This window comes from Nesoenas mayeri (assembly GCF_963082525.1).
Source record: "Nesoenas mayeri genome assembly, chromosome: 1".
In the NCBI taxonomy this organism is placed as follows: domain Eukaryota; kingdom Metazoa; phylum Chordata; class Aves; order Columbiformes; family Columbidae; genus Nesoenas; species Nesoenas mayeri.
Genome location: NC_137541.1, coordinates 49,922,934 through 49,950,345, shown reverse-complemented (window position 1 = coordinate 49,950,345; position 27,412 = coordinate 49,922,934). Strand labels below are relative to the sequence as shown.

Genomic DNA, 27,412 nt, shown 5'->3' with positions numbered 1-27,412 from the left:
TGAAACAGGGTTAAAATGGAGTGATGGACAGTAGGAAAGTGAGACATCCACATCTGGTTATGATTCTGTCACTTCCATTTACCTCAGATGAAGTAATTTGGTTCTTCATCTGATGGTGGGACAATGTAACTAGGTTCTACCCTTTGCTTATTATAGGTAGCAAAGTCAGAGTTTACGCCGAACTTAAAGGAATAAATCATGTACTAGATTCCAGCATATCATGTCACTTTACAGCACTACTTCAACTACTGTATTCAAAGTAAAAGTAGTTGTACAATAGTTAAGATAACTGTTCAGCATTTTTTGTTTTCAGGTTCTTTTAGCATCTCTATTAAGTTGGTAAACGTTATTCTTTGAGATAGTCCTGCTGAGGGAAAAGTGGGTTGTGTTATAAGAAGTGTATTAGGAAATTACAGAGAAATACCTTGTCATCTCTTTATTCATAGGTTAAAATGTAATACCATACAGTTCTCAACAATTACTGACTGAAAAAAAATAACTGCATAAAACAGAAGCAAAACTGAAAGAGACTAATTAAAAAAGCCATCTTGCTTTAACTTTTGAAACTATTACATACAGAATAATATACATATTTACATTACAAGTATATTATATAAATATAATATATATGTAATCTTGTAACCACAATAAATATCAAGAAGGTCTTTTTTAGGTACACAGCATAGAAAAAAATGCAGAATCTGCACAATCCTTAAGATTCTTGGAGTGACTCACTCTTACATTGTTTTCACACTGAAAAAGCAAATATTTTACACAAAATATACAGCCACAGTTTATGCAGTCCCCAATGAACAGGGAATCTCTCCTCACCTTCCTGTAAGTCTGCTCCTTGATTTTCTAATACTATTGCTCTATACAGCTATTACATAAGAAAATAGTTTGCAGGTTTGTTTTTTACTCAGCTAATAGCCTAAGTAATTAATCAGTGCTAACAAAATAAGTACAGCGTATCTACATAAGGTATATACAAGTGTTTGCACAAACACAAGTTTGGTGAACTACTTTTGAGCTCACTTTTAATACTGGGGAGTTAACCTGAAAGCAGAAAAAAAGGATTTTCAGTGGTATTACTTTAGAATTATTTTATCAGTTGAGTGAGACCTGGGCTTTAAGATAGAAAGCTTTAAATTTAGCAATTCATTTTAAAAATCAAATTCTTGGCTATGCTGACAGGTATAGGCTGCCACTGATTTTGAATGTGTTCACTTCAGTGCAAACAAAAACCCAGAGAATTAATCCAAAGGGAGTTTTCTCAACCTGTACGTACAGTCATGACATTTTAAAGACTGACGCTATGGAGCACCTGAGATCACACCCTAGTAAGCGAAGCTGACCACTTCTCGTAGGAGAGCCATGATCAGTGAGGGAGGAGAAACAAACACTATTTTTTTTCTGCAGTTACAAATCAGACTCCGGCATATCAGGCATGTCTGCCATCAGGTACCCAATACCATAACGTCCATTTGGTGCAGTATCCAGAGTTGGTGATCCAGTCTGTTTTCGATATATGTTCTTGCCAAAATTTGGAGATGGCACTTCACTTGGACTCTTCCCATGAATCAGACTTGTATTGTCTCCCTCCAGATTAACAGGTTCCTTTATTATCCGGCCTCTTTTGTAGGATACAGATGCCAAGCTACCAGAGCTGTCATCAATAAGGTTGCAACGGCGCACCATGAAGACTATTGGGACAGGCAATATGGCCAATACCATCAGCAATATGCAGACAATCATTCCCCACGTTGGATAGCTGTGGAACTCTTCTGTAGCCTGAGCAACCCAAAAGGAAAACTATTAATACATATTTACCTAAAAAAGAGCGTGTCTGCACTCCTCACCAACGTGTGCCGTTTTCAAACACATACAGATTTTTTTGCCACCTTGCACCCACGATGTGGGCACCACTACAGGTCTCAAATTTGAACAGTCATGGAGATGTAGGATTATTATCTTTCTGGCAGTGAGCAGGACCAAAACACTGTCCCACAGTTTCCAAGGTGCTCAAAGCACTCTAGTAGAGCGCAAATCAAGGTTTTCACATTAGGCTTTCTTCTATTTGGCTGTAGTTGTTCCCCAATACTTTAAAGGACATTCAGAAGAGATAAGTGTGCAGTGGTGTCTAACTGTGCCTGGAAAATAACTCCTTGTTCTGTAGGTTAATAGCTGGGTCTACAGAGGGACTTAGATCACACTGTGTAATTGTCCCACGCTATATAAACTTCATGCAAACTACAACAGATTTACTGGGGTAGTGACTGCACCTCATACCTCTGCTGCATCCATAAATCACTGGCCAACACACTGTTTGCCTAGTAGCTCAATTAACATTTAGTTGTGTACATAGAAAGGAACAGTATGTTGGGTATTCTAAGGTATTTCTCTTCCTAATTTTTGAGGGCAAGAATCAAACATAACAAGAACATTTTTCTGAGAATCCTGAGAAAGTAGTAGCGGTTGTCTGGTCTATCTACAGTAAAGCCAGCCTCTTGTATTTACACTTGACCTGTCTTTGCTACAATTTCCCCTCCACTGCCCTGACTAGTTTTGACAATTGTCCATTCAGAAGCAGTTCTGACATTCATTTATCTGACATTGTTCACTCCCTGTATTGTGCATTACAAACCTGTAGAAACAGCTGAGGGCTGATGAGCCTACAAATTAGCACAACTCTTAGGAGTTACCTTCATTCAATCTCTTTTTGGGGACAACATGCAGCACTGACTCCGCAGTTTGTAAAGATAAGATTTTACAAATCAAACATTGCTATTAGAGGCAGGATTTAATGCAGCTGTTACCTACAATGTGATATGTGTTCCCAAAGGAGAAAATTTATGACATGGCTAAATCTCAATACTTAATTCCACATAAAAATTAATGTGATATCTGAAATGATTTATTGTTATCACCCAACTATTTTCTGCAATAAAATAAGATTTAATGAAAGTGAACCACCTCTGCCACCCTTAAGAATTTCTTCAACATACATCAACAAACTTAAAGTCACAAAAAGCATGAAGGTTTGTGTCAAGCAGCTATATTTTAAAGCAGAACTACTCTAAAATTAGGAAATGGTTTGGTTTACCCCAGTTACTTGAAAAAAAAAAGTCATTATTTATACTGATTTTGAATTTCTAATTGCGATTTTTTGTCTTTTCACATACTTCTGAAAGACTTCAGATATGATTATTATGATGGCGATGGCATCTGGTATGTACATACCGTATCTTCAATCCAAGCACTGTAGCCAGGAGGACTTAATACCATTTGGACAACGCTAGCTACCAGCAAACATAACAATACCAAAGGTGAAACATACTTCCACATGTAGTAATAATACTGGCTTGGAGAAAACCCAAGCATATCCTTCAAATCCTCCATAAATCTGTTGAAGGGAATAAAAGGTTATTGTTAGCACATACACTGAAATTTCGAGTACTATAATTGATACAAAGCATCTAATTTGAGGGAACAGGCATACTGGAAAAATGCTTGTATATAAACAGCTGCAGTTTAGATTACTTGATGGGCTGAAAAATAAAGCTTGTATTACTAGTTCAGAACAGATGAACAGAAGGAATCACTACACAGTGCAGAGACTTAGTACACTTGCTGAACCATGCTGGAAAGATACTTAAACTCAACTTTCTATTATAGGATTCTTTTTTACATCTTTGTATATTGTCTGCTGGGTTGTTTACTAAGGCATGTGTCATTACTTTTGAGGACTTATACAACCAGCACATCTTACAGATTCTTCAAAATTAATTTTGAACCTACCATGTGTGCTGCAGTATAAAAAAGTATCTTTATGCATAAGCTATCATTTGCATCACGTAAGCTGCTGAAATAAAACTTTGTGAAGTTTTAAATCTGCCTCTTTATGCCTCAAAATTGCAATTTATGACATGAACACAACTTCTATTTTTGTACTCTTGACGGAGGAGTACATGGTTCCAGAGCCAGTAGAAAAAGAGAATATTTTTAGAATTGATTATTTTGGAGTGTGCACAAGCATTGATTCTGTTTTAACTCCTTTGTGGTCCCACTCCCTTTTGAAATGTGTGCCTCAAAAAAACTCTTCTAGCAACAAATATGTTTTCAAAGCAGTTACACATTTGAAGCCATATAAACTCTCAAAAATTTTTTTGAACTGCATAATTTGGGGTATTCTATCCCTTGTTTACACTGTAATGAAACACATTGTTATAAAGAAGCTGTATTTACAAATGGAGTGTGCCCTCTATAGATAGCCTTTTCTTTCCTGGGTTCTCCAGATCTTCACCCAGTTAAACATAAATGTATTACCTTCACTTTAAAATCTTTCCATCCTACTTATTCTCTTTAAAAGCTACCAAACTCCTTTAGCACTCATTCCAGTGTGACAGATTTTCCTTCTTGGCTACAGGGATTCACATTTTTGTCTTTTTTCTTTTAATCCTTTTAGCTGTACACCCTTTGGATGCAATTTTTTTTTTTTTCTATCTGACCACAGATATTCTGTCTAATAAGACACACATGGATCTTCATCTATGAGAAAGACCCCTTGGTGCTATCACAGCCAATGACAACCTGTAGTTGTTGATTCTGGCAGTTTTTGCCAACAAGAATGCTATGTTCCTAAAGAGGGATATTCTGGAGAAGTATGTTTCAGAAGAAGTATTAGGAATACTCCAGAGGGAGATTCAGGTGGCCACTATGAATGAGAAATTTGGCTGTTTACTTTTCACTATATCCTGTAAGAACCCCTTCTGAAAACATGAATCAACTGCACTCTGATTCAGAAGCACAGTATTACCATGTTTTAGCCATTCCTCACAGGTAAGCTGCTGACTTCTGGCATGTTTGCTTCCCTTCAAAGTGAAGCTACCTGACTGAATATTACCTACTCAAGTCACCTGTTGCATCTTTTATTTGCACATGTATAAACAAGTACATGGTGTTCTCATGTCTATGTGATCAAATATAGAATTATACATGTGGCCCAAGTGGGAATTTTCTCCCTTAATGAGTAAGTAGACCAGACACTACTTGCATAAACCAGAAAAAATGTCTGGAAATCATAAAATTAAATTTTCTTATTATACTTTTATTTCATTATGGCGAGGGACTAGCTGATTATTCAGATTGTACAAGTGAAAATTCAAATGAAAAACCACCCATTCTATGTCACCCTTTGTACATGCAAAGGAATCACAGATGCTTAAATTACTTCAACATGCTAGTACAGCATACTCTGTTTTATCTGTGGATGGCATGAGTTATTTTTTATATAAACTCTTCTGTTCCTTAAGTGTGGCACACATTGATCTCACTTGGTAAACTCATTCTGTTGACTTCAGCCATAAGAAGTAAAAAAATTAGGATTTGGTCTCTCCTCTTCAGCCATCACTGATAGAAGGTCACTTAAATTCACTGTCAACTGTACTGCTTCCAAGTAAATTTTGACCCTATTCTTTGCTATCATTTCCTCTATTTCCTCTCTCCACAACTAATGCCAAGAACAACTAATTGTTACAACAACCCCAAATTAAATCTAGTTCATAAACTGAAACTTTCTTATTGTTACTGCCATTAGAGGAGAATTTGCTTTGTTCCTGGAATACTGTCAATCTGGTCAGAATACTCATCCTCATCTGCTGCTTAGACCATGGTTATTACTTCTTGAAATGTTCCTCTTGCTGCCTTATTTCTATATAAATTCCTCATACTTCTGTATCCAGCCTCATTTCTAACATTCTAATTTTGCCTCTTTTACTGTATTATCCTCTCTCTGGATCTGTTGCAATCGCTCTTTGGATCCTGCTACACTGTCCTGATGCAGTATATCTTGCTCCAAATCTGTTCTTTCAAGTAGACTAGATTCACCTCACAGATTGACCCACTTCCTACTTGCCTGTATTTGTGTGTATATCGCAAATACTTCATGCCATATAATTAAAACAGTAATAATTATTGTAATGAATACTGTTGATATGGACAGGGAGACACATTTCCTTCACTTACTTGTCTATACCATAAATTCGGGTGACTGCAATATTCTCCAAAATGACAACAATTAGCAGGGGCAGAGTAGCTGAGTAGTCATCAAACATTGTCACAAAATAATTTCCAGAGCGCTGCACAAAAATCAGGCCAATAAAAAACGCTACCAAGCAGCAGATGACTGGAATAAAGGAGAGAAATGTGAGCTGTAAGTACAACGAAGTTCCATAGACAAAGAGGAAATGGAGAGTTTGAAACAGCAAAGATATAACACACATTATTTCATATAAACAAAGCTGACAACATTGTCCTTTTTGGGGAGGTCTCAATTATAAGAATATTAGGAATCCTAGCTATTCCCTACATAAGAGAAAAGTTATGAAATGAGAATCACTGGAACTGCCCTATTACAGTAGTCCTCAATAAGCAGCAGAGATTAATCAAGTGACTATTTCTCATTTAACTTTTAATTTAATGTGCATGCAAGGCTAAAATAAACAGAACTAGTAAGCTAAATATCATATATCATGTTACTTGGTCACTGGAACACTTTTTGCAATTTAGAAGTGAAAAGAACTAAAGTTTCGGATTATGATCCTAAAAAATAAAAAGGCTGGATAGATCATTCACAGCATGAACTTCCATTAAAATCTGTCTAAATGCATTTGTGCACTAAGCAATAAAATTTCTGCCCTTCTTTTGCTTAGGGACAACCTGAAATATATCTATTGAATATTTAATCCTGTATAATGAATCTCTCTATATTTTTTCCTACTAAATTAATCCAAAATAGGACTGAATGCTTAAGTAGCCATAAAATAAATCAAATTTCAAATAAGCTGTGAAATCAAATGTATGTTTAACACCAGTAAGAGTGATTATTCCACTTCAAGAGCTATTCTTTTCCTTCCACTGAGAATGTAGTCTAAGGACACACCTAAGCTGTCTAAAATTCGGTGAAATTAATTTGGGCCAAAGCACAAAATATCCTGACAGAATACACCCCCTGCATAAATCCCAGATAATAAATTAGTATTGATTAAAGTAGTGAAAGGAAGACAATGACACCTTTTTAAATACTGTGGCATAAGACCAATCACTTTTTTCAACCTTGTCACAACTACTGTTATAATGACTTTCAGGGAACAGAAATTTAGAAATAAAGAGATGATTACAAACCAGTGTGAACTCCTAACACAAGGTGACATAACCAGAACAAAGCTAAAATCTCTCCAAATAACTTACTCTCATTAATCACACTGAGTTTTATTACTGACCCTGAGAAAATAATTAGACCATCAGAACCACGTGTACATGAATTTAGAAATCTCTGTCATTCTTGTGTTCTCCCATCATGTCTTACCATTACACCTCAAAAAAGTGCATCTTTAGTTGTAAACTAAGGCTCTGGTGGTTACACTCATCAAAACTCAGCACACAGACACGCAGAGTCCGATTTAGAAATGCCTGAACACAAAATAAGTTTAAGCAAGAGTTGGTTTCCCTGAACTCAACAGTGACTTTTTTTTTTTTTTTTTTGCAAAAAGTTGCAACTGTGTTCACACTTCTGCAAAACTTGAAAATCTGTGGTTTCTGAGCACAAACTCTAGTGCAGGCATAATCCTTCTTATATCCCACTGATACTGCATGAAACTTAACACAGGCATTTCAGTTTTATAAGTTAATTGGAAGTCATAATCCTTTGAGTGTAAACAAGTTCACCAAAAATCATGCCTGTGTAACACTCAAAAATTTACCAGAGAAATGCAGTTCTTGAATATTCAAGAACTTACTGTAATTTTACAGTAATTCAAGGATTTACTGTAAAATGCTTCATTACTCCAGAGTAATGACTATATACCATGATATCTGCATATATACTTAGGGAAAACAGTCAATTTCTAAATGTCACACTGGTTATGCAATCAGAATTTAAGAGCTAATTTAAAAAAAAGAAGTGGTCAACAGGTTAGGACTTCTGAAAAATCAATTTATTAATGTTTATGAAGAATTTTCTTCTTAGAGCTAGCACAGTAAACTAAAAAAAATACATGTCTTCTGTTAAATATTACTTATTATCTAAATACTCAGCAGTCAGGAAAGAGCAGTGCTCTGCTGCATCAGGGGTTAACTCTTAGAAAATATACTCTTCCCTTAATAGAGTTAGATAACATTACGATATCTTCTTATATTTTTTTAATTTCTACTTCTCCTGTCACAGGTGTTGATGTGAAATACAAATTTGTGTCCCCTGCAGCTGTCCTGAAGATTTTCAGAAACGTAACTTTCACATTTTATGTTGATGTTCTAGCTCAAAAAGAGAAATGGCCACAAGACAATCAGAGCTACATTAACAGGTTACACCTCATGTAACTTGAGACATTTAAAAAAAAAAAAAAAGCAAAACACCACACATCTTATTTAAGACTCCACATTCAACAGTGAAAAAATATGTTCCTCTAGAGAGTAACTTTACTAATGTTTAACATAGCAAACATTTCAGCATAAATTAAGATTTCATTGGCCTACTTAGGAGTAATCTGTAGTAATTTGCAATGTATTTTCATTCTTTCCTTTTGTTTTGTTTATCTGATCTGTGACATGGGCTAAACCGGAAAGTATTCTGGAAGAGTTCACAAAGATTGCCCATACAGAAACTTTTAACAGAAATCCTCCATTAAATTTAAAGTTTTAGGATCTTCCTGCTCTTGTAGCATTCAGGAAAAGGTTTTACTTGCAGACAGTAATGTGCCTGTGCATGGAAGTACAGTCTGGAATACAGTGATTTATTGCTCTGTAAAATGTCAGCACTGAAAATTTTCATGTAAAAAAACAGGACTCCATACTCTCAAAAAAACCCCTTTAGCCTACTGCTCCAGTGAGAAAATAAAGTTTCTGCAACTCACCCGTAAGAATTTCCTTCCTGATTTTGAAGGTATCAACAATGGGTGTGATGATGCCTTCAATGGTTCCAAACATACTTCCAAGTCCCAAATTTACCAACATAAGGAAGAACATGACTGACCAGAAGGGTGAAGCAGGGAAGTGAGTCATTGCTTCTGTAAAGGCAATAAAAGCTAAACCAGTTCCTTGAACCGCCTGTCAATGAGAAAAAAATCCACATTATTATTCATGGACAGTATTTTTTATAATGTCATGGTCTGACTTGCTGTTCATGCAATGTCATTGATTAAATCGTTAAGTTAGAGTGGGAAGCTGCTATCTAACATGCAATCCTTCCAAAACTGCAATCTTAATACTATTTACTGAAATACTGGATTTGGCTGAAAATCTGTAAGTTTCCTGATAATAACAACGTCTTCCTCTCTTTCACTGATAATTTTGCCTGAGCGCTATTATAAAGGACTGCTACAAAATACACTTTGTTCTCTCCAGTAAGTATATATAGGACCTCATTTTTATATCTATTTGTTTCAAATTTAAATGGCAGGAACAGTATAAAACCTGCAATGTCACAAATTTGACATTTTATCTTCAGATACTGGTGCAATTACATAGAAGTCAGTGTTTAAAACTGGAAGTTCCTCTGAAAAAGAAAAATATCTCTTCTTTTACAGGTCTGGATGACTGTAAAGATTTCAAAACAGGATGATATTCATTAAGCAATTACATAATAAGTAAATAATAACTTTTTTATTTTCTAGTGAAGTAGTATTAATATCTAATAATTGCATCTTAACATTGGAAAACGTCAGCTTGAGATGTTGAATAGGTATAGCTCTGTCTAGTCTTTGGAAAAAACCTCACGCTCAACTCTTAAATATGGAACTTTAAAACCTCCTGGGGAGAGCAATATAACAATCAGAGTATTTTATAAATCAGTGAAGACTATATTAAGACATGGGATCAAAAAGTCCTCAGGAGAGACGGAATGTGACCCTGTACAGAACCATGTTTCCATATGGATTTCTAGAGGTGCGCTGCTCATAAATATACTGTGCTGATACTCTGTGTAAGCATACTTCACAGTTTACTTTAGGCTTACAAGTATTCATTTGTTCATAATCTCTGTATTTAAGACTTAATTATTAACCTCACCTTGTTAAGTTCATCTTCAATTTGACAAGATTTCAGACCAAGAGAATCAAACTCTTCTTCTTTAACTTTCCGAATAATGTCATAAACTAAATTGTAATCTTCTGCTGTAATGCTTGAGAAATTGATATGATGTGGGATCATATCCTGGCTCAGATTGCCTATTTTCAAAAGTTTTAAAATCTTCTCTGAATTTCTGTAAAACACAATAAAACAGAGAAATCAAACTCAATGATCTGTGCTAATTAATAAATGAAATACCATAAAAATAATAAAGAAAATAAATGGATATTCATACTGGATAACACATTTTTCATTTATGATATTGGCTTTGAAGCCCAGAACTGCAAACACCACCAAAGTTGCCAGCACAGAAGTGAAAAAATTGATGAAGGACACCAGTACAGCATCAAAATGGCAGTTGTTGTCTCTCTTGTTGTAGCTTGAAAAGGCAATGACTCCACCAAATCCAAGCCCTAAGGCAAAGAACACCTGAGTAGCAGCTTCTCTCCAGACCTTGGGCTCCAGCATTATTTCAAGCTGTTTGAAATTAGATATAATATATGTCAGCTATAAAATGCATTTCTATTATATGAAAAGACAACAGAAAGAAACAGGAAGACAACCTACATCACAAAATGCTAATACTCCACTACAAATGTATTTTCATTATGATAAAATGAAAGCTAAATATGATACCTAAAGTTGAGCAAACTTACAGTCCAGAATTTCTATGGATTTTACATTATATAATCCTTAAAGAGAAATAGAGTATGTTCCAAATAATGTGACACTACCTATATAACTGAACTAGCAGATAATTATACTGTGAAATATGAGATAATATATATATTTTACAGTATGTTTTATCAGTTGTTAAGAGTTAATATTTATTGCAGGCTAATCAACACTCTTATACATGCAGTAAGTATGTGGAACATTGTTTTGTTGCTACTTTTTTTAAAAAAGTGACTATGAGAAACACATGCTTACATGTCTATTACATGCAAATACACAAAGCAAAATGCAACATGTGAAATAAATGCTGGCCACCATAATCTTTATAGTTCACAAGTCAAATCTCCCTTAAGCTAGATGCCTTGAACTTACCCTAAGTTAAACAGGTCATGTATTTGAGGGACAACTAAGCCTTTTATTAAAAAATTGAACTGTGTTGCTCTTTCAGATGACCATACTTCAAGAAACATCTTTGTTAAAGTTATGAGTCATCATCTATCTCAGATCCTTCTAGATTCTGAATCATAAAAAAGAAGCACATGTGAAATTTAAACACTAAATTTTCTCAAGTTGATTCAGAGCCTCCATTCATTTAACAGTGAAAGACCTCACTTTTGCAAATGTTTGGGTTTTGTTGCTGTTTAGGTTTGGCCTTTTTTTTTTTTTTTTGGCTTATCAAAAAGAGTAAAACTAAAAAGCATCAGCATAGGTGCCAGTATCAGAAGACTGATTGTCTTACTCTGAGAAAAAATATAAATCTGCTATTGTTATGATAACATTCTGAAAAAATTTCCAGTTTCTCATAAAGGTATCATATTTATTATAGATAGATAGCAGCTACCTTTTTATTCTTTTACATATAGCTAAAATACAACATACTTTAAAAAAACCAAAAGTGTTTATGACAATAAACTTATTCCTGACTTAAATTTTTTTGTTATCATTACAATGCACAAGTAGCTATTGCTCATGGTTCACGCTGTCTGTATCCCACAGTCGTGCTACAGCTTTTCCACTAGAGGGAGCTCGAGGAATAGTCTTAATTTTCAAATCTGTAAATGAGTTAAGTATCAAAATACTTGCTTTCTGCAATATATTACTTGGTATGATCAAAGGCAGGACGTTCTCAGATACACATTGCTTAGCATTTCAAAATAGGTTTCTAATTGATTTGATATTATAAGGTATTTTCTGTGAAATTTTGGGGGCTCTGTATTTAAGCTTCATACAATCACTACAATTTCATTGCAGTAGTTGACTTCTGCGGACTTTTCATATACCTTTCTTTAGGTTTTTCATTAAGGCTATTATTTAGAATTTCTGCTTTGTTCAGACAAAGAAAGCAATTCTCTTCATCAGCCCTGTGCTCTCACAGCTGCACCAACACGTGCCAGCCCTCTGCTGTGCTGACACAATTCATCTGTGGGAGCACACCGTGACCGTCTGTGGTCAAAATGTGGCCACTTGCTGAACTAATTGAGGCTGAAAAGGTGTCTCTATCTCTCGCTTCATGTCTATTTACCTGGATTACTTTCAACCTAGATCATTTCAGCAACCATTTTTACAGCATGACTGCCTGCCCAAAGAAACTGAGCACAATGGAACAAATGGAAACAGCAACAGGTGGGCAAAACTGAATTCCTCCAGGTAGTTTCACAAAATCTACAGTCCACATTAGTGCTCAAGTACAGAAACAATCAGAAACTATGATGAAAATACTCTTGAAGGCTTATAATCAATGATACTGTATGCGACACATAGGGCTCCTAGCCTCAAATTTAAGCCACAACTTAAATTATGAGATACTGAACTGGAAACCAGTAGAAGAAATTAAAACCAATTTTCCTTTCAAGACTGTTTATCTGAACACTTGAAACAAGTGTATGATTAAGTTATAACCTAACTAAAAAGTAAACATCAGCTGCAACTTATTTTAGGTCTAACTCCAGAAAGATGAAATAGTGAAGGGGAAAGAGGTGTTGGTATTTGAAGGGAGTTTCAGTGGTTACTTTCCCTCAGTATCTAGTGGTACTCTTCCTGTTAAAGAAAGGATTAATACTGTGGCTGAGAAACCTAATTATAACTTCAAGAGGTCTGTATTCTGTCTCTACTATAGACTTCCTCTTTGTCAACAAGCATTGCATTTCTCTGTTCCTCAGATTTCCCCAAATTTGCCTGAGCAGTCTGCAAGTGCCTGCAGAACCACAACTCTCTAAAGCGATGACAGTGAGTGAAGCAGAGCACGACTGTGTATCACAATGCAAGAAATAACAATGTGATAGCTAAGAAAGGTCATTTTTATAAGATGACAGCTCTCCAGAGACTCAAAACACCTTGAATTAAAACAACTGACAACACCCTGTCAACTGGCAGTAGCTACTATGTGCACTGATTTTAATCATCTTCTTATTTGGCTTTCATTTCTGACACATCAAGGATGTAACTCTACACAGACCCTTGGAACACTTAGAGCCTTTGGACCTTAGGGCTTGACATTATGCCACTGAGGTCAACAACAATTTTGTAATTTAACCAAAGAAGAATATGGCCAAATGTTCTATGAAGACAGTAAGCTTAAATGAGAGCATTCACAGATGGTCAAATTGCCACTTAAATTTCAATACACTGCAAACACAAACTAAGCACATACCTTAGGTGTGAACATGTGACGAATTCCATCCACTGACCCATTAAGGAGCAGTCCTCTGATCAGAAAGCATAAAAGTACCACATAAGGAAAAAGGGAACTAAAATACATGATCTGAAAAACATTAAGAAGAAATTTAACATGACATCTATGGACTTTTATTTTTAATAGCTTCATTCGCTACTCAGTATCCTCTGGATATATGACTGAACTGATAATTATATGCTCTAAGAAACATGCAGAACATTTCCCATTCCCCTTGTCTCTCCAGAAGAAAGCAAAATCACATGACAGTGAAATAAAATCTGTACTATATTAAACCATAAGCTTGCCATTGTGTTGACTAATTGATAACAAACTGCTGGGCTTCCAGTGAAATTCAGTGTGAATTTAATGAGATGATGAGGAGAAGGACAGAAGTAGACTGTTTTAGAAATGCTTCACTTTACAAATACACTTCAATTCAAGTACGTAGTATGGTAAAGATATGCGGCTTGAATAGAAACTCATTCTGTCTTCAGAAGAAGAAAAGAGTCAATGGAAAGTACATAACCAATGGATGCAAATCACTAAGTAATGCCTACTACCAAAACAAAAAAATTACAAATCAAACATGATCTTTCATTCTCCATTATGGAAAATCAAATCTATTCTGCACATTCAAGTTTAGTGAAATTTTTCTCTTGCTAGACCTGCTATTTGTTTCTTTAACTGAAATACACTAAAGAGGTCACAGAAATAGCAAATCATACAGTAGCCACTCCAGCTGACTGCATGGACAGGAAAGAAGACAAGGTGAGGTGCTCAGATGCAAAGGGACAGTCAGTCTTTAGACAAAAGAAACAATCCATAATGCTGAAAAGCAGCTATATTAATCACAGAGCATGCACACCAATGACAGTAACAATAAACAGCAAAATGCCAAGGAATTTTGAGGACCTGAATGTACTGCAATCATACCATGAGTACAGATGGAAACCTAATTCCTCGGACATTCAGAAACACACAGACTTAGGCTGCATTAACAAATCAACAAAGCTGAGGTAAAGTTACTTGCAGCAGTCATGTTGAAGAAAACAGAAATTATTCTTCTGCAGATCTCCATTCCCACTAAATTACTCCAATTCCCACTAAAATTATTGCAATTTTAATGCTTAACTACTAACATTCCTCTACTTGAGATTATACAAACATTGGCGTGAGTCACAGATTGTAACCTGCTCCCACAGATTTCGTGAGAGAGTAAAGAGAGGGTGTGGTGAACATCGTGAAATGTTTCAAAGTAAAACACTGTCATTTAGGTAAACAGCATACTCACTTTGCCTGAAGACTGAATGCCTTTGATCATGGCTAGGCATACCATGACCCAGGCAGCCAGCAAGCAGACAGTCATCTTCCAGTTTAAACCCCCACTCTCTGACAGAGAGCTGGAAATATTCAGCGCTTCTCTGTACCAGTAGTAAGTGGTTGCAGAACTTTTTTCACACTCTGGCTCCACAACTGTCAAGAGATGTTAGCAGGAAGAGAACGAGTTCAAGACAGAGGTATCTTCCTAACATTTCATAACAATATTCTATCAGTTTCCAAAATCTGCAAATTGTACTGTCATCATTTATTGAGAAACTAAATTCACAAAGAGTCTTAAGTCATTCTCTAACAAAAAAGAAGTGACTGCTATTGGTGAAAGGTTCTTGGTATATCTTCTTAAAACACTTTTGGGATAGTGTATTCCTCTACACATGGTAAATCCAAGTCCTAAGAAAAATTTAATATTCACTTAAGTACTAAGCAGCAGGTAGGCATAGATGAAGACATACATTCAGTTTATCACAGATAAGATTAGATTGCCTATAGATGATACCAACCTATATACTATGAAAAGTATCTCTCTGAAATCAAACATCAAACTATATTAATTTTGAAAATACATGGAAAACAAATTCTGCCTCAATATGACACTCAAATCAACAGGTACTTAATTACTATTAGAAATGATCAAATAATAAACATAATGATACCAAAGTGATGAGAAAAGAAAAAATGTCTCCTACACCGTTATGTTAAATGAAAGTTGCTATATTTATTCCAGAAGTTTTTTTAAAAAAATTATAATGTAATTCTGCTTTACTCACATTACCGAACAGTTTAAGAAATTCTGTGTACCTAGACATATAACACGTGTAAATAGAAAGAATTCTTCAAATAAAATATTTACTTAACTTTTTTATAAATTACTTTTATTCATTTTATCTCTAAGCTAGGTCCTGAGTCAAGGTTAATTAATGAAAAGGAAAAAATATGCTAATATTAAGAAATCTATCACAGGTGTCAGATCTTCACTGAAATAAACTGTCAAACATGATAGGATGTTATACAATACAATACCTTTCTGTGTTTAAGCTTAGTTCAGATGACCTCTGCTTAAGTTAGGCTGACACACTATATATTTATATTTAGGAAGGATAAGAGTATGTAAACAAATGCTGTGGATCAATTAATGGACAATATTGTGAAATACAGTCAATTTAAGTGTGTGCCAACATTCAAAAATTATTTCAAACAACTCAAGCAAGCAACTCTGGAAAAGCCACTATACAAATACTGTACAACTTTTCAAATGCCTCTGGTTATCTTCTTTATTAAAAGGGTAAAAAAATACAAAAGGTAACTAAAGAAAATTTAAGATCTGAAATAAAAAGAAATTAAAATAAATATTTCAAATTTCAAGAGGAAGAATAATGCAAAGTATGTAATTTTTAAGAGATAACCAAAATCAAGGGATAAGGAACTTTGAATGCTGTTGTATATGTCCATGTGAGACCATCTCATCACAGCAACAAACCAATGACCAGTTATCTCATTTCTATTGCTTTACAAAGCAAACAACGCTTTTATCACATGCATTTCATGGACGTTTACAATTTTCCATTTTCTGCTTCATTAGTAGTGCAACACTTTTCGCTTTGCCACCACGAAGTATCTTACTAATGGAAACGTAGAAATATCCTTCTTCCACCTTTATTTTTCACCAAGCATAAAATGCAGTACCAAAATCAGAAAACGGTGATCAGAATTTTTTTTTCTTAATCTGCAACATACTAAATACCACTCTCCTAGTTTCATTACTCTTTAAAATGCTGTTGACAGTGACGTTGTTTTCCAAATACAGTCTATTTATCTTAGGTTTGCTGTATTTTTCCCAAGTATATAATGTGACATCCTATTAACATGCAAAACGAACTTCAGATACAACACTTTTTCCCACAAATATGCCTTTGAATTGTATTTTTTCTCATTTTTGTTTGAAAATATCAGATTTTATATATTGTATATAATTTTTAATAACATTAACATGGACTTACATGTATGAGATGTATTTTTAACTAAAGGACACTGGTCCCATGGTAATGGATGCTGAAAAGACTGGGAAAAGTAAAACAGACTCCATCCAATAATTACATTGTAGTACAGGGCCACAAAGAAACATACCTATTAAAAAAAGAGATGTATCAAGAAAGTTACACGGTTTACTACATTTGTTTATTTAAAAATATAAAAATCCTTACTGAACTTCTGCATATTTCTGCACATCAGCCACTGAATCTAGTTTTAACTAAAATAAGTCAGAATCAGAGCGAAATGTCTTGCCCCACTGAAGTACCTAACATTTTCTAAATTTTCACTTTTCTCTGTATTTATTATGTAAGACCTATAATTTTACAGGCTTTTTTTTTCCTCCAGAAAACTACTTGGTTGCCTAGTTCCCAATTTCAAAAGAGTCACAAAATACAAGCTGACTGGTTTTACAGACACATCTGTATTCATATTTTTAATGTACTAATTTAAGTTTTAAGATCTTCCAAAACATTGTCAACTGATCTTGAAACCCAGCTACAAATCAGTAGCCTTTTCCTACAGCAAAACAGAGAGTCTAAACCATACAGACTGAAACCAAACCACACAATTAATGTTCAAAACTTACTACACAGCTTGCAAATCCAATTCCTCCAAGTTTGGGGCTGATATAATTCCACACACCGATACTCCCGCGGCGGATCCTCTGCCCCACAGCAAGCTCCAAGAAAAAGAGTGGAATCCCTATTATCAGTAGCAAGACCAAGTATGGCACAAGATAGGCACCTGCAAAAGCAACACAGTATAAATCAGGGTGAGAGGAAGAAGAGTCAGAACTTGACACAACAAACGTGAAACCTTCTAATAGCTTTGAGTTAGAATTAGTGTCATTCACTGCAAAGCTTTTTTGATAACATGCAAAGATTATTTGACCTTTATCTTGGCCATACATCTTGTAAGATATGAAAAGCCCAGAGCCATTGGATTTCTAAAGCACTGTAACATTTTGAGGCAAATCTTACTGAAGGTGACTTATTATCTAACCTAGTTGTTTGCTTGTGAGAAATTTTGGGCATGTTTTTAGAGAAATATTGCTGCAGTCAGGAGCTGAATCAATATTTCTCAAAAAGCTCTACACCTTGACTTGTAACAGAGCAGCAAGACTGAATTTATAAAGGAAATGCAGAACACACTATGCATACAACATTCTAAATTGCATCCAGTCTTAAGCGGTTTCAGAAGACCATCCTGTTGATTTCTCCATGTGCACCTCAGATACTCAGAAAGGGAATTTCACAATGTACAGTATAATTATTCTATCCAGCTAAGCAAGAAAACTGTACAAGCCCACTTCTACCAGGCTGCAGACAGAGACTAGAAACATGAGGTGGAAATGGAGTACTGCAGATCCAAATCTTCAGTACTCACAAACTCAAGCCATATTTGAGAATGTAACTGTTACTGCACTGTTAAACACATATATGTAAAACACTTCCCTTTTTTCAAGGTCTCATTCACAAGAAGTGGTCATATACAATTCTAACTTCAGAAGGCATCCCCATCTATTTAATTAAAACTAATTGCAAGCAAATATATCCATACACTAAGTGCACTGACAATTTCAGAGCCTAACTTCCTAGTTGCTGTTGCAGAGTATTTAGGATTAGAGCTAACAAAACATCTAAGAGTCAGCAACTATCAGTGTAGCAACTAATTTTCAAATGCATAGCTCTCATGCTGCAATCTAGAGTACTGTGCCGACCACCTAACTCAAAGGGCTTAGGACCTTTGATTGCAACCACTGTAAGGCTAAAGAAAAGCACTTAAGAGATACAGACTGCAGCATGTTGGAACAAACTACAAAGCAAAGATCTAAACACCTCAGAAGCTTAGTCAGAGCTATTAGGCTGTATCATCAGTCTATTCATCCCTGTGATGAGAGAAGCTGAGCAACGTTCAGAAACCAATCTGGGATTTATCCTCAACTCCAACTAAATCTTACTTTATGTGCCTTCATCCAGCATCAACTTCCTACGGCTTTTTTAGGAGTTTACCAAAATATGCTATCATTTGCACATCCTTAGTAGCTAGCTTGTCCCATGGAACACAGTTTATTTTAGAAAAATTAAACCTTCCTGAACTGTGCAGGAGACCTCAGATTTTCTGGCACCATGCACACCTATTTCAGTCCACTTGCAATTTTGTTCTTCATGAAATACACACAAATTGGACATTGCCTGCCATTATAAGATCTCACAAAGATCCTAAGCATGGAGTAACTACAGTGTTGAGTCAAAGTAGGAAAAAAGACAGAGGAAAGTAAATCTAAGAAAAACTACAGGTGGACTAGACAAAGAATATTGATCTTATTTACCTCACATTCTATAGGCTGTTAGCATGAAATAGCTCCTTGTGTTTTTACTCTAAGATGATAATATGATATGCAATGATACTGCTTGAGCAGCACTTGGTCAAAACCTATGCCAGGCTCTGAACAATGTTCTAGTTTTGAGGTTTACAATACTCGTTCACAGAGCCAAACCATGGTCTTATCTACCCACTTCAGCACAGTACGGACGGCCTACTGAGGTAGCAGCTACATTGCCATCCCGTAAAGAACGCAAAGGACTTACTTTCTACTACGAAAAGAGGGACAACAGAGACAGAAGGAAATAAACATGAGGAAAATTGAGGAATAGAGTAACAACCACATTCCAAAATGAGGGGGACTATCTGTCTTAAGAATGTATGACAAATAATACCATTATATACCCTTGATTTATCATCACCACTCTCTCAAAATTTCTGTGAGAAAGAAGTAGCCTGTAAACACACAATGCAAATGAGAAGATTCAGCATCATAATCTTGTCATAATTGAAAGCCAACAGTATATAGTTTTTTAAATAGTTTAACACTACTGTAAATGATACCTGAGGTCTTAATTAGACAGGTGTTGCATAGCTGAGCAGAGACAGGCCTAAACAGCTCAAAAACATTGGGGCCTAAATGACTTACCCTGTATCCCACTGGATGACTGTACTAGAGCAGGAACTGAACCCAGCTCTTCAGTGTCCCAGTCCACAACCTTAATCACAAGGCTGCAAAGTTAAGCACATGTTTAAAGACTGGGCTGAGGTGGGTGTTTTATGGTGCAGTATCAACGTAAGTTGCAAGATTTATCAGTTAGATTCAACTAAACGAGTTAAATAAATGTGGTGTTAAATCCACATCACATTATACATGACACAACCCTGTAATTCAGTGTGGGTAGCCAGCAGAGTCCACATCTATACTGCAGCGCTTGTGCAGAGCACCTGAAGCGCTGGTTTTCTGATTAATTAAACTTGCCAAGCTCCTTTCTGATCTTGTGCCCCATCCCCAGAAGAAGGACATAATGGAAAATAAGTGTACATAACGAGTTTCAGTATGATACAGTTTGGACATAGCTGGATTAAACAACTGCATATCACAACTGCAAAGGGCTTCTGTGCCCTACAGCCAGCATGAAACCACAGCATCTCTCAACAAGTATTTTGTTTCAGCGTTCTCTTGAAGCTAGACATACTGTTAAAGAACTGTAAGACATCTTCACTTCATCATAAAACAGAATCACTATGGAAACAGCTCAGCATGCCTCTTATTTGCCAGGGCGTGAAAACATGGGTCTTTGGAGTTACAGTATTGAGTAAGGACCATTTTTCTTTGAATTAGAACAATAAACTATACATGCTGGCTGTGGACAGCATCCTACAATTAGTTATAGTCTACTATATCTGCCAGCCAAACAGCCTTCTGAATATTACAATTCTGTGTAGTTTAGGATCTCCCAGTTTCCTTCCTACACTTAACAAAGTATTCTACTGCAGAGTCTCTTTGTGCGTGTGTGTGTGTGTAGTTTGTCCTTAAACACTGGCTTTCATATAAAAAGCCCATCTCAAGGTCATAAGGGAAAAATACCTAAAAAAAAAACAAAACACCACCTTATCCTTCTTCAATAGACTGAATGACAAAGATACGGAAGATGTCAGGAACCAGTGAATGTTAATACTGTACACAGCATTGCTTTGATTTCTTTTTTTTATTTAACCAAGCACAGTAATAGGATACTGGTAGATTGTCTCTTGGTATTACAGTCTGTGCTACATTTTGCAACACTGTTGATAGAAGAATACTAACAGTGGTTATAAATGCTTGGGGTGGGAGGCAGGAAACAACAAAAAATGATGTGGTTCATAGCAATTAAAGAGTAGGAAAATAATTTCAGAACCAATAATGCAAGATAACATAACTATTGCCATCTTAATAGTACAGAAGAGCTTTTCTTCTCCTAGCCATTCTTGATGTAACCTGAAAAATCTAACAACTTTCCAGATTTATTTCAACTGCTGCTGTGACAGCTTTTAATTAAGTGTCTGGTGTTTGATTTAATTCTTACTCAATGAAGGTGAGCTTTACCACTGTCTTGAGGAGACATTCCAGTTCTGGAAACATTTGCTAACAGAAAACTAGCAAGAAGCTGATATTCAGACAAAGATCAACATATTTTCAATGTTGAATGTTAAAATGTTTAAAGTTATGACAAGTGGGCAACAAAACACTATAGGTTTACAGTGTACTAAGCTCCTATAAGTTAAATTCTTTACCATTGTAAAATACAAACTGCTTTTATAAGGAAAACTCCGATAAAAAGGCTTTATGTTTTATCTGTAGGTTTGTAGTCTATCCCACTGATAAAATAGTCATCCTGTCACTAGTCTTTTACAGTTTAAATATGTTCAGGTGTGCCTACTTACAAAACTGTGTTTAAAGGATGAAAATTTCCTTAGTTTTAATGAAGAATTACACTTGCAAAACAAAAATTAAGACATTTTCAGCACATTGAAGTACAACTATATTTTTACTCTGATAATAGTTTAAATCAGAACTCACAAAGTATTATTGAAGTCATCAGTGAATTCAAGGCACTGATTATAAATTATTGATCAAAAGCTAAATAATTAAACCACTGAATCCATACTGAGTTTTGGAATACAAGGGAATACTTGTTTTTCTCCCATTCTGCTTGTCACAGATGATCAGACTGTAGCTTCTAATGACTACTAGGTCTTTAACAGATTTCATACTATTTCCTCAGCACTTCTCAGCAATAGCTACTTTGCTTTTTATAAGACCACAGAACTTAACTGTTCAATCTGCTGTTATTTCAGTATAAAATCCAGAGTTCTTAACTGTAAAAACTCTTGGTGTGACTCAACCCATGTCAATCTTTTCAAAGTATAATGGCAAGATAATCTGATACAGATTTCCCTCTACTGCTCACAGCTATTATCTGTTTAGCATTTACTAGTCCTTTTGACCTTTTACATCACAGAAATATTTTAAGACTGACCTCAGAAAAAGAAATCATGATTTAATGCTCAGGAAAATGCGACACAAAATCTTTGGGTGTGCAGTACTTTGTAGACAATCTATAACACCTGCAACACTAGCACTTCTTCGATAACTATGTTCACTCATCTTCATAATAAAACTCATTGGCATATCCCTTATTCTAGCAGAACAGCTAATTTAGTTTCCTTCTGTTACTTCTAATTCATGAAAGTACCATTTTACTTCTACTAATCCTAGGAGAAAACAATAACCAAACAGATGAAACTTTAATTTTTTCCTTTGTTCAAAAAACATGAAAGGTGTGTAAGTGATTCACCACATGATAGCAATGAGCAGCTGGAAAATATAGGCCTAGTTTGCTAATATTTATTAGCCTCATTGTAAGACTGGGCAGACATGAATGGTTTATTTTTAAGGTTCACTATCAACCAGAGGAAGCTGAGGAAGCTTTGAACCTATTGCATGCTAACATAGATAATGCAATTGCTATATAGGAACTATTCTTGTCTGAACAAACACACATATTTGTCTTCATATAGTATAAGGAATAATAAATAAACTGTATAATGTAAAAATGATAATTATAAAAAACTTTTAAAGCTAGGTTAGAGTATACCCAGCCCCAATGCAAAACATCTGTGTCAGGCATCAAGGAAGAAACAGCTTTTCATCTGTTAGGCTGCAGAGTGGAAAAGGTGCCTTAAGTGCTAGATGGGGACTGGGCATTGCCTACCAGGGAGAAGGGGGACCTGTGGTTGAGGATAGACATGAAAAAGGCAGAGATCTACAGTCAGTTCCCCAAAACTTTACTAAGACTTTCAGCCCCTCTCATCTGCAGAGCCTAAAACTCCTTTGAGCCCTGCCTCTCATTCCAAGAAAATGAGCACCCTGGAGTACTCCCAGTCTCTTCCCAGCCTTTTTCTTTCTTTTAATATTTTCTGCATTACAGCTACATCCCACACCTGGGGCAAAGTTTGTCCCATCTGCGTACCAGCCTCTTCTCTCACCTGTCACAACAAACTTCTTTGTGGAAAAGAGGCAAGTGTGAAAGAAAGCAAAGAGCTGCTCAGTCTAGCTGTAACTTAAATGAGAGTAAAAAATACAAGATATTACTCTAAATATTTATTAATTTATATTAATTAAAGCAACAGGAAAAATTGTGGAAGGATCACAAGAAAGAAAGTGAAGGCAGTTGTTTTGGCAGCACAGACCAGACCTACTAATAGAGATTGGAAAGATCTAGAGAGTATTAATGCAGTGTCGTGATACACAAGTTACCTTTAAAGATGGTACTGAAGACACCTCACTGAAGTATTACAGAGCTAAGTCGGGAGTGCTGGCATACCACAGACCATAGCCATAAACAAACCCAGTCTCTCTAGAAAACAGGGCAGTAAACACCCATTTTTTTTCTCCACAAAACCCTCTAATAATATACATCTGTTTGGGCTAACCTTTCAGTGTCTTTCCTATGTTTATTTTGTTGGTTTTGTTGTTTATGTCCCAGAAGTTTAAAAAACAAAAAGACAAAACTGAAGATTACTATACAGTTAGGATTTGCCTTCTCTCATATGATGGCTTTGGAAGAAACCTGTGAAGGAAACTAATGAGTAACTATGTTTTCTTCTTTTTGTTTTAAACTTGGAATAGATTTATTGGTTTAACAATTTTCAATATACTCCACCTGCCTGATAGTATTTGCCAGATATAAGTTGCTTAAACATAGGGAAGAAAATAATGTTTAGACAAGACTGCAAGTGGAAAACTTGCCATACACTCCACTGAAACAGTTCTAATGCAAATCCACAGAAAGGCTGTTTACTTTATATTCAGGGACTTCAACAGGTATTTATAGTAAAGCTTTCTCAGTAAAAGACTACAGAACAGTTCTGACACTGATATTTACAATGGTTTGTATAAAAACACTTCAATTTTACCTAGCACGAAACATATACGAAACAGAATGTGTAGCAGAAAACTGGAACCTCATATGTCTGTAGTTTTCTTTACCATGCATTTGGACTTTTCCCTCCCTCTATTCTTGTATATACTTGTGAGAATTATCTGTTCACCTGCATGCACACATACAGGCACCAATGTACTTTACAGGTTTCAGTGTTCTGTGACAACTTCTCCATCTTGCATTATGGCTAACTTGAAAACCAAGAAAGCATTAGCTCTAATGATCGCTTGCTTTCCTCTGTTGTTCTGAAGACTGCAATTTGCTAGAAAAGTGCAAAAAATTGTCAAAAGCCAAGTACATCCTTGCCTCACTCATGTGCAGAAAAACATTACATCTGCACAGACTATATTTCCAAGTCCCTGCAATCGCAACACAGGGGAAAGCATTTAATTTCAACCTCAAATTACTTCAATCTATTTCTTCAAGTTTTGTTAATGAAGTACCATAATCCCAGGTGGTTGGGTTTTGGGGGATTTTTTGTGGTGTTTGTTTTTTGGGGAGTGTTTTTTGTTTTGGGGGTTTTTCTTCTGTTTATTTTTTACTAAAATGTGAAATTATTGATTACTTTAATACATTGATATTTGATACTAATTTACACTCACTGGCAGAGTAACTTTAAAAGTGCCTCATGGTATAAATCCACCAACCTAAGGAACATACCAACATATCTTTTCAGTTGGTTCAAAGGAGAATCCAATGGGCTTGCAAAATTATTAACTCACTACACTAAACACAGACTTTCAAAAGGGACACAACTACATAAAACAAACTGTTGTAATGCATTAGTCTAGAGGCTACATCTTGACAACATACTTATGATGAAATGATACAGAACATAAACATTCTAATAGCTACATCTTTAAAAAGTAAAGGTGTGAAGCTAAGTACCACTAAATACTAAAGACCAAATACTGCTTTGGCCTTTAAAGTAGATGCAGATTTAATGCCTTGATTTATTGTCCAAGAATCATATAGAACACTTTAGCATAACAATAATTCAGTCCTAAATAATGCAACTCCTATATAAAGATGTGTTTCGCTTAACCACTAGCTTGAATTCTAGTTAAGTTCATACCAAGAACTTTCTACTCTAAAATGAGGAAATGGAATCTTAGAAGAACCTACTAACTTTAACAGATGTGTCTCTCTAAATAAAGAGAATATGGCTTTTTCCTTATAGGCTCTGGCAGAAATTAAAAGAAAAACCTGATATGCTGCAGCAGGTTTTACTGTGGATATCTCTGCTAACCTTGAAATCTGAAAGGTTAGCTTCATCATTGATCTACGACTAGCTATCACAAGACTTACCTCCACCATTTTTCTGACACAGATATGGGAATCGCCACACATTCCCCAGTCCCACAGAAAATCCAACTTGTGCCAGAATATATTGAAGCTTGCTGTTCCAAGCAGGTCTTTCATCTTCTACATCTGAGCCTTCTTCAACATCTGCATCTTTTTCTTCTTGATCATCAACAATGAGTTCACTCTTCTTAAATGCATCATCTGAAGAGTCTTCATTAGAGAGAAGGTCCTTAACTGACTCAATGACCTCATCATCTAGTTCTCTTTTCACTACCTTGCTGTTCTTAGGCATTTGTAGTATGAGAAAAACAGCAAAGAAGTTCAACTGAGATAAATGGACAAGCGCTGAAGAAAGCTCTCCCTCTGCTTGGCCAAAAATAATGAAGAAATAGACTGAAGATGGTGCCTGATGAGTCCTTGATAACAGGGAATCAAGAATAAGGACTTCTGTTTCTGAACGTTTGTTCTACCGAAAGTATCTGTGAAAAAAAAAATAAAACAGAATATTATACTACTATGCAGAAGAAACTTAATTTGCGAATTATATGCTTTGGTTTACCTTTTTCTGCTAATATCAATGATTTGACAAGAGGAGAAACAGAGAAGAAAGGGAAGTTAAACCACTTCCAAATTGGAGGAATTAAGTCCACCTTTTCGTCTTAAATATTTGTGTAGAATACATTTCATTCACTTGCTGAGTTTTTTTTGGGGGGTGTTGTGCTTTTTGTTGACTTTGGGTTTTTTGTTTGTTTGTTTTGGTTTTTGTGGGGTTTTTTACTGTTTTTTTTTCTTGGTTTTGTTTTTATTTCCTAAAGACTGATAGGCTAATTGCTGATATTTTGACACCATAAGATTCTTCTTGGCAGGCATAATGGGGTATGCACTTTAGATAAAATTTAGGAGCCCAGTTCCATTACTTTCTGACTCAAGAGATATACTTGAATTTTTTAAAACATATTTTAAACAAAGCAGATTAAGTTTTTCAGATCATTTCAGAAAGTCATGCAGCAATTCAGATTTTGATACATAGGGTGCTCCTAGTGCTTCAAAAGCAAGGATGACTTATTTTCCTGTATTCTTCAAAGAATATATAATCACCACTGTTTTTTAAAGGAGAGATGCTCATCTCTTATAAGCTTCAATGCTTTAGGTAGTTTATTAGAAATAGGAAATAATTAAACATACCTGCAACATCTGAAAAGCTGTAACCAAATCCATTTTGAAAGCCTGCTGATTCAAACATGTATGTACAGTCACAAGAATGTCTCCATCTTAATATTTGTTTTTGTTTTAAGACAATTAGTAATTTAAAAAGATATATTGACTTGCATGCAGCTGCAATACCGAAGGTAACCATAAGTTTCCATGGTGGAATGTTTTTTGAGAAATTCTTCACTAATCACATGGGACAAAACTAGTATGTGCAAAGCCATCTGCACAATTAAGAGCCTTAAAAGGGATTTAGATTATGTGTTAAGCTTCATGAAAACCCTAGAGGGAATACACAAGGATTCTAATCAAGAACTGATAAGAAACAGAAACTACTCTGGGATACACAAGACCTTTCAGATTTTTCTTATGGACTTAATGCAACATCTGGTCCATCGGATGAAGGCTGCATCATGTTCTGATGAACTGCCATGTAGCCAAGAACTACAAGAACAATAACTGAGAGATCAGCACCTCACAGCTGCCTCAGTGACGGACCAGAAGGAAAGACGTTAAGCCACTGGAACCCAGCCCCCAGCTTATCAAGATGAGACTTCACAACAACAGAACCAAGACCTCTGTTACCACAAGTACTATCACCAGCCTTATGGCCAATGGGACAGTTACCATTTTCAATAGTTTTCAAGGATTTGGAAGTTGAACTTCAGTTGCCAACTAAACTCCGTTTTGACGTCTTTCCATTCATTCCCTAGAGTCCCACCACTGTCTTCCCACCTTCCTTCTC

At 35.5% G+C, this 27,412-nt stretch overlaps 1 protein-coding gene across 1 annotated transcript; it reads right to left on the bottom strand.

The window, feature by feature from the left end:
- Positions 1-1,419: 1,419 nt before the first annotated feature.
- SLC6A15 (solute carrier family 6 member 15) lies at positions 1,420-25,750 on the bottom strand (the record flags this gene model as incomplete). Its single annotated transcript, XM_080359013.1, has 11 exons — positions 1,420-1,791; positions 3,241-3,403; positions 6,025-6,184; positions 8,910-9,102; positions 10,063-10,255; positions 10,358-10,599; positions 13,448-13,558; positions 14,763-14,944; positions 16,807-16,933; positions 17,427-17,584; positions 25,462-25,750. 11 exons carry the CDS (start codon positions 25,748-25,750, stop codon positions 1,420-1,422), a joined length of 2,190 nt encoding a protein of 729 aa, XP_080215139.1.
- Between the last annotated feature and the right edge of the window lie 1,662 nt (positions 25,751-27,412).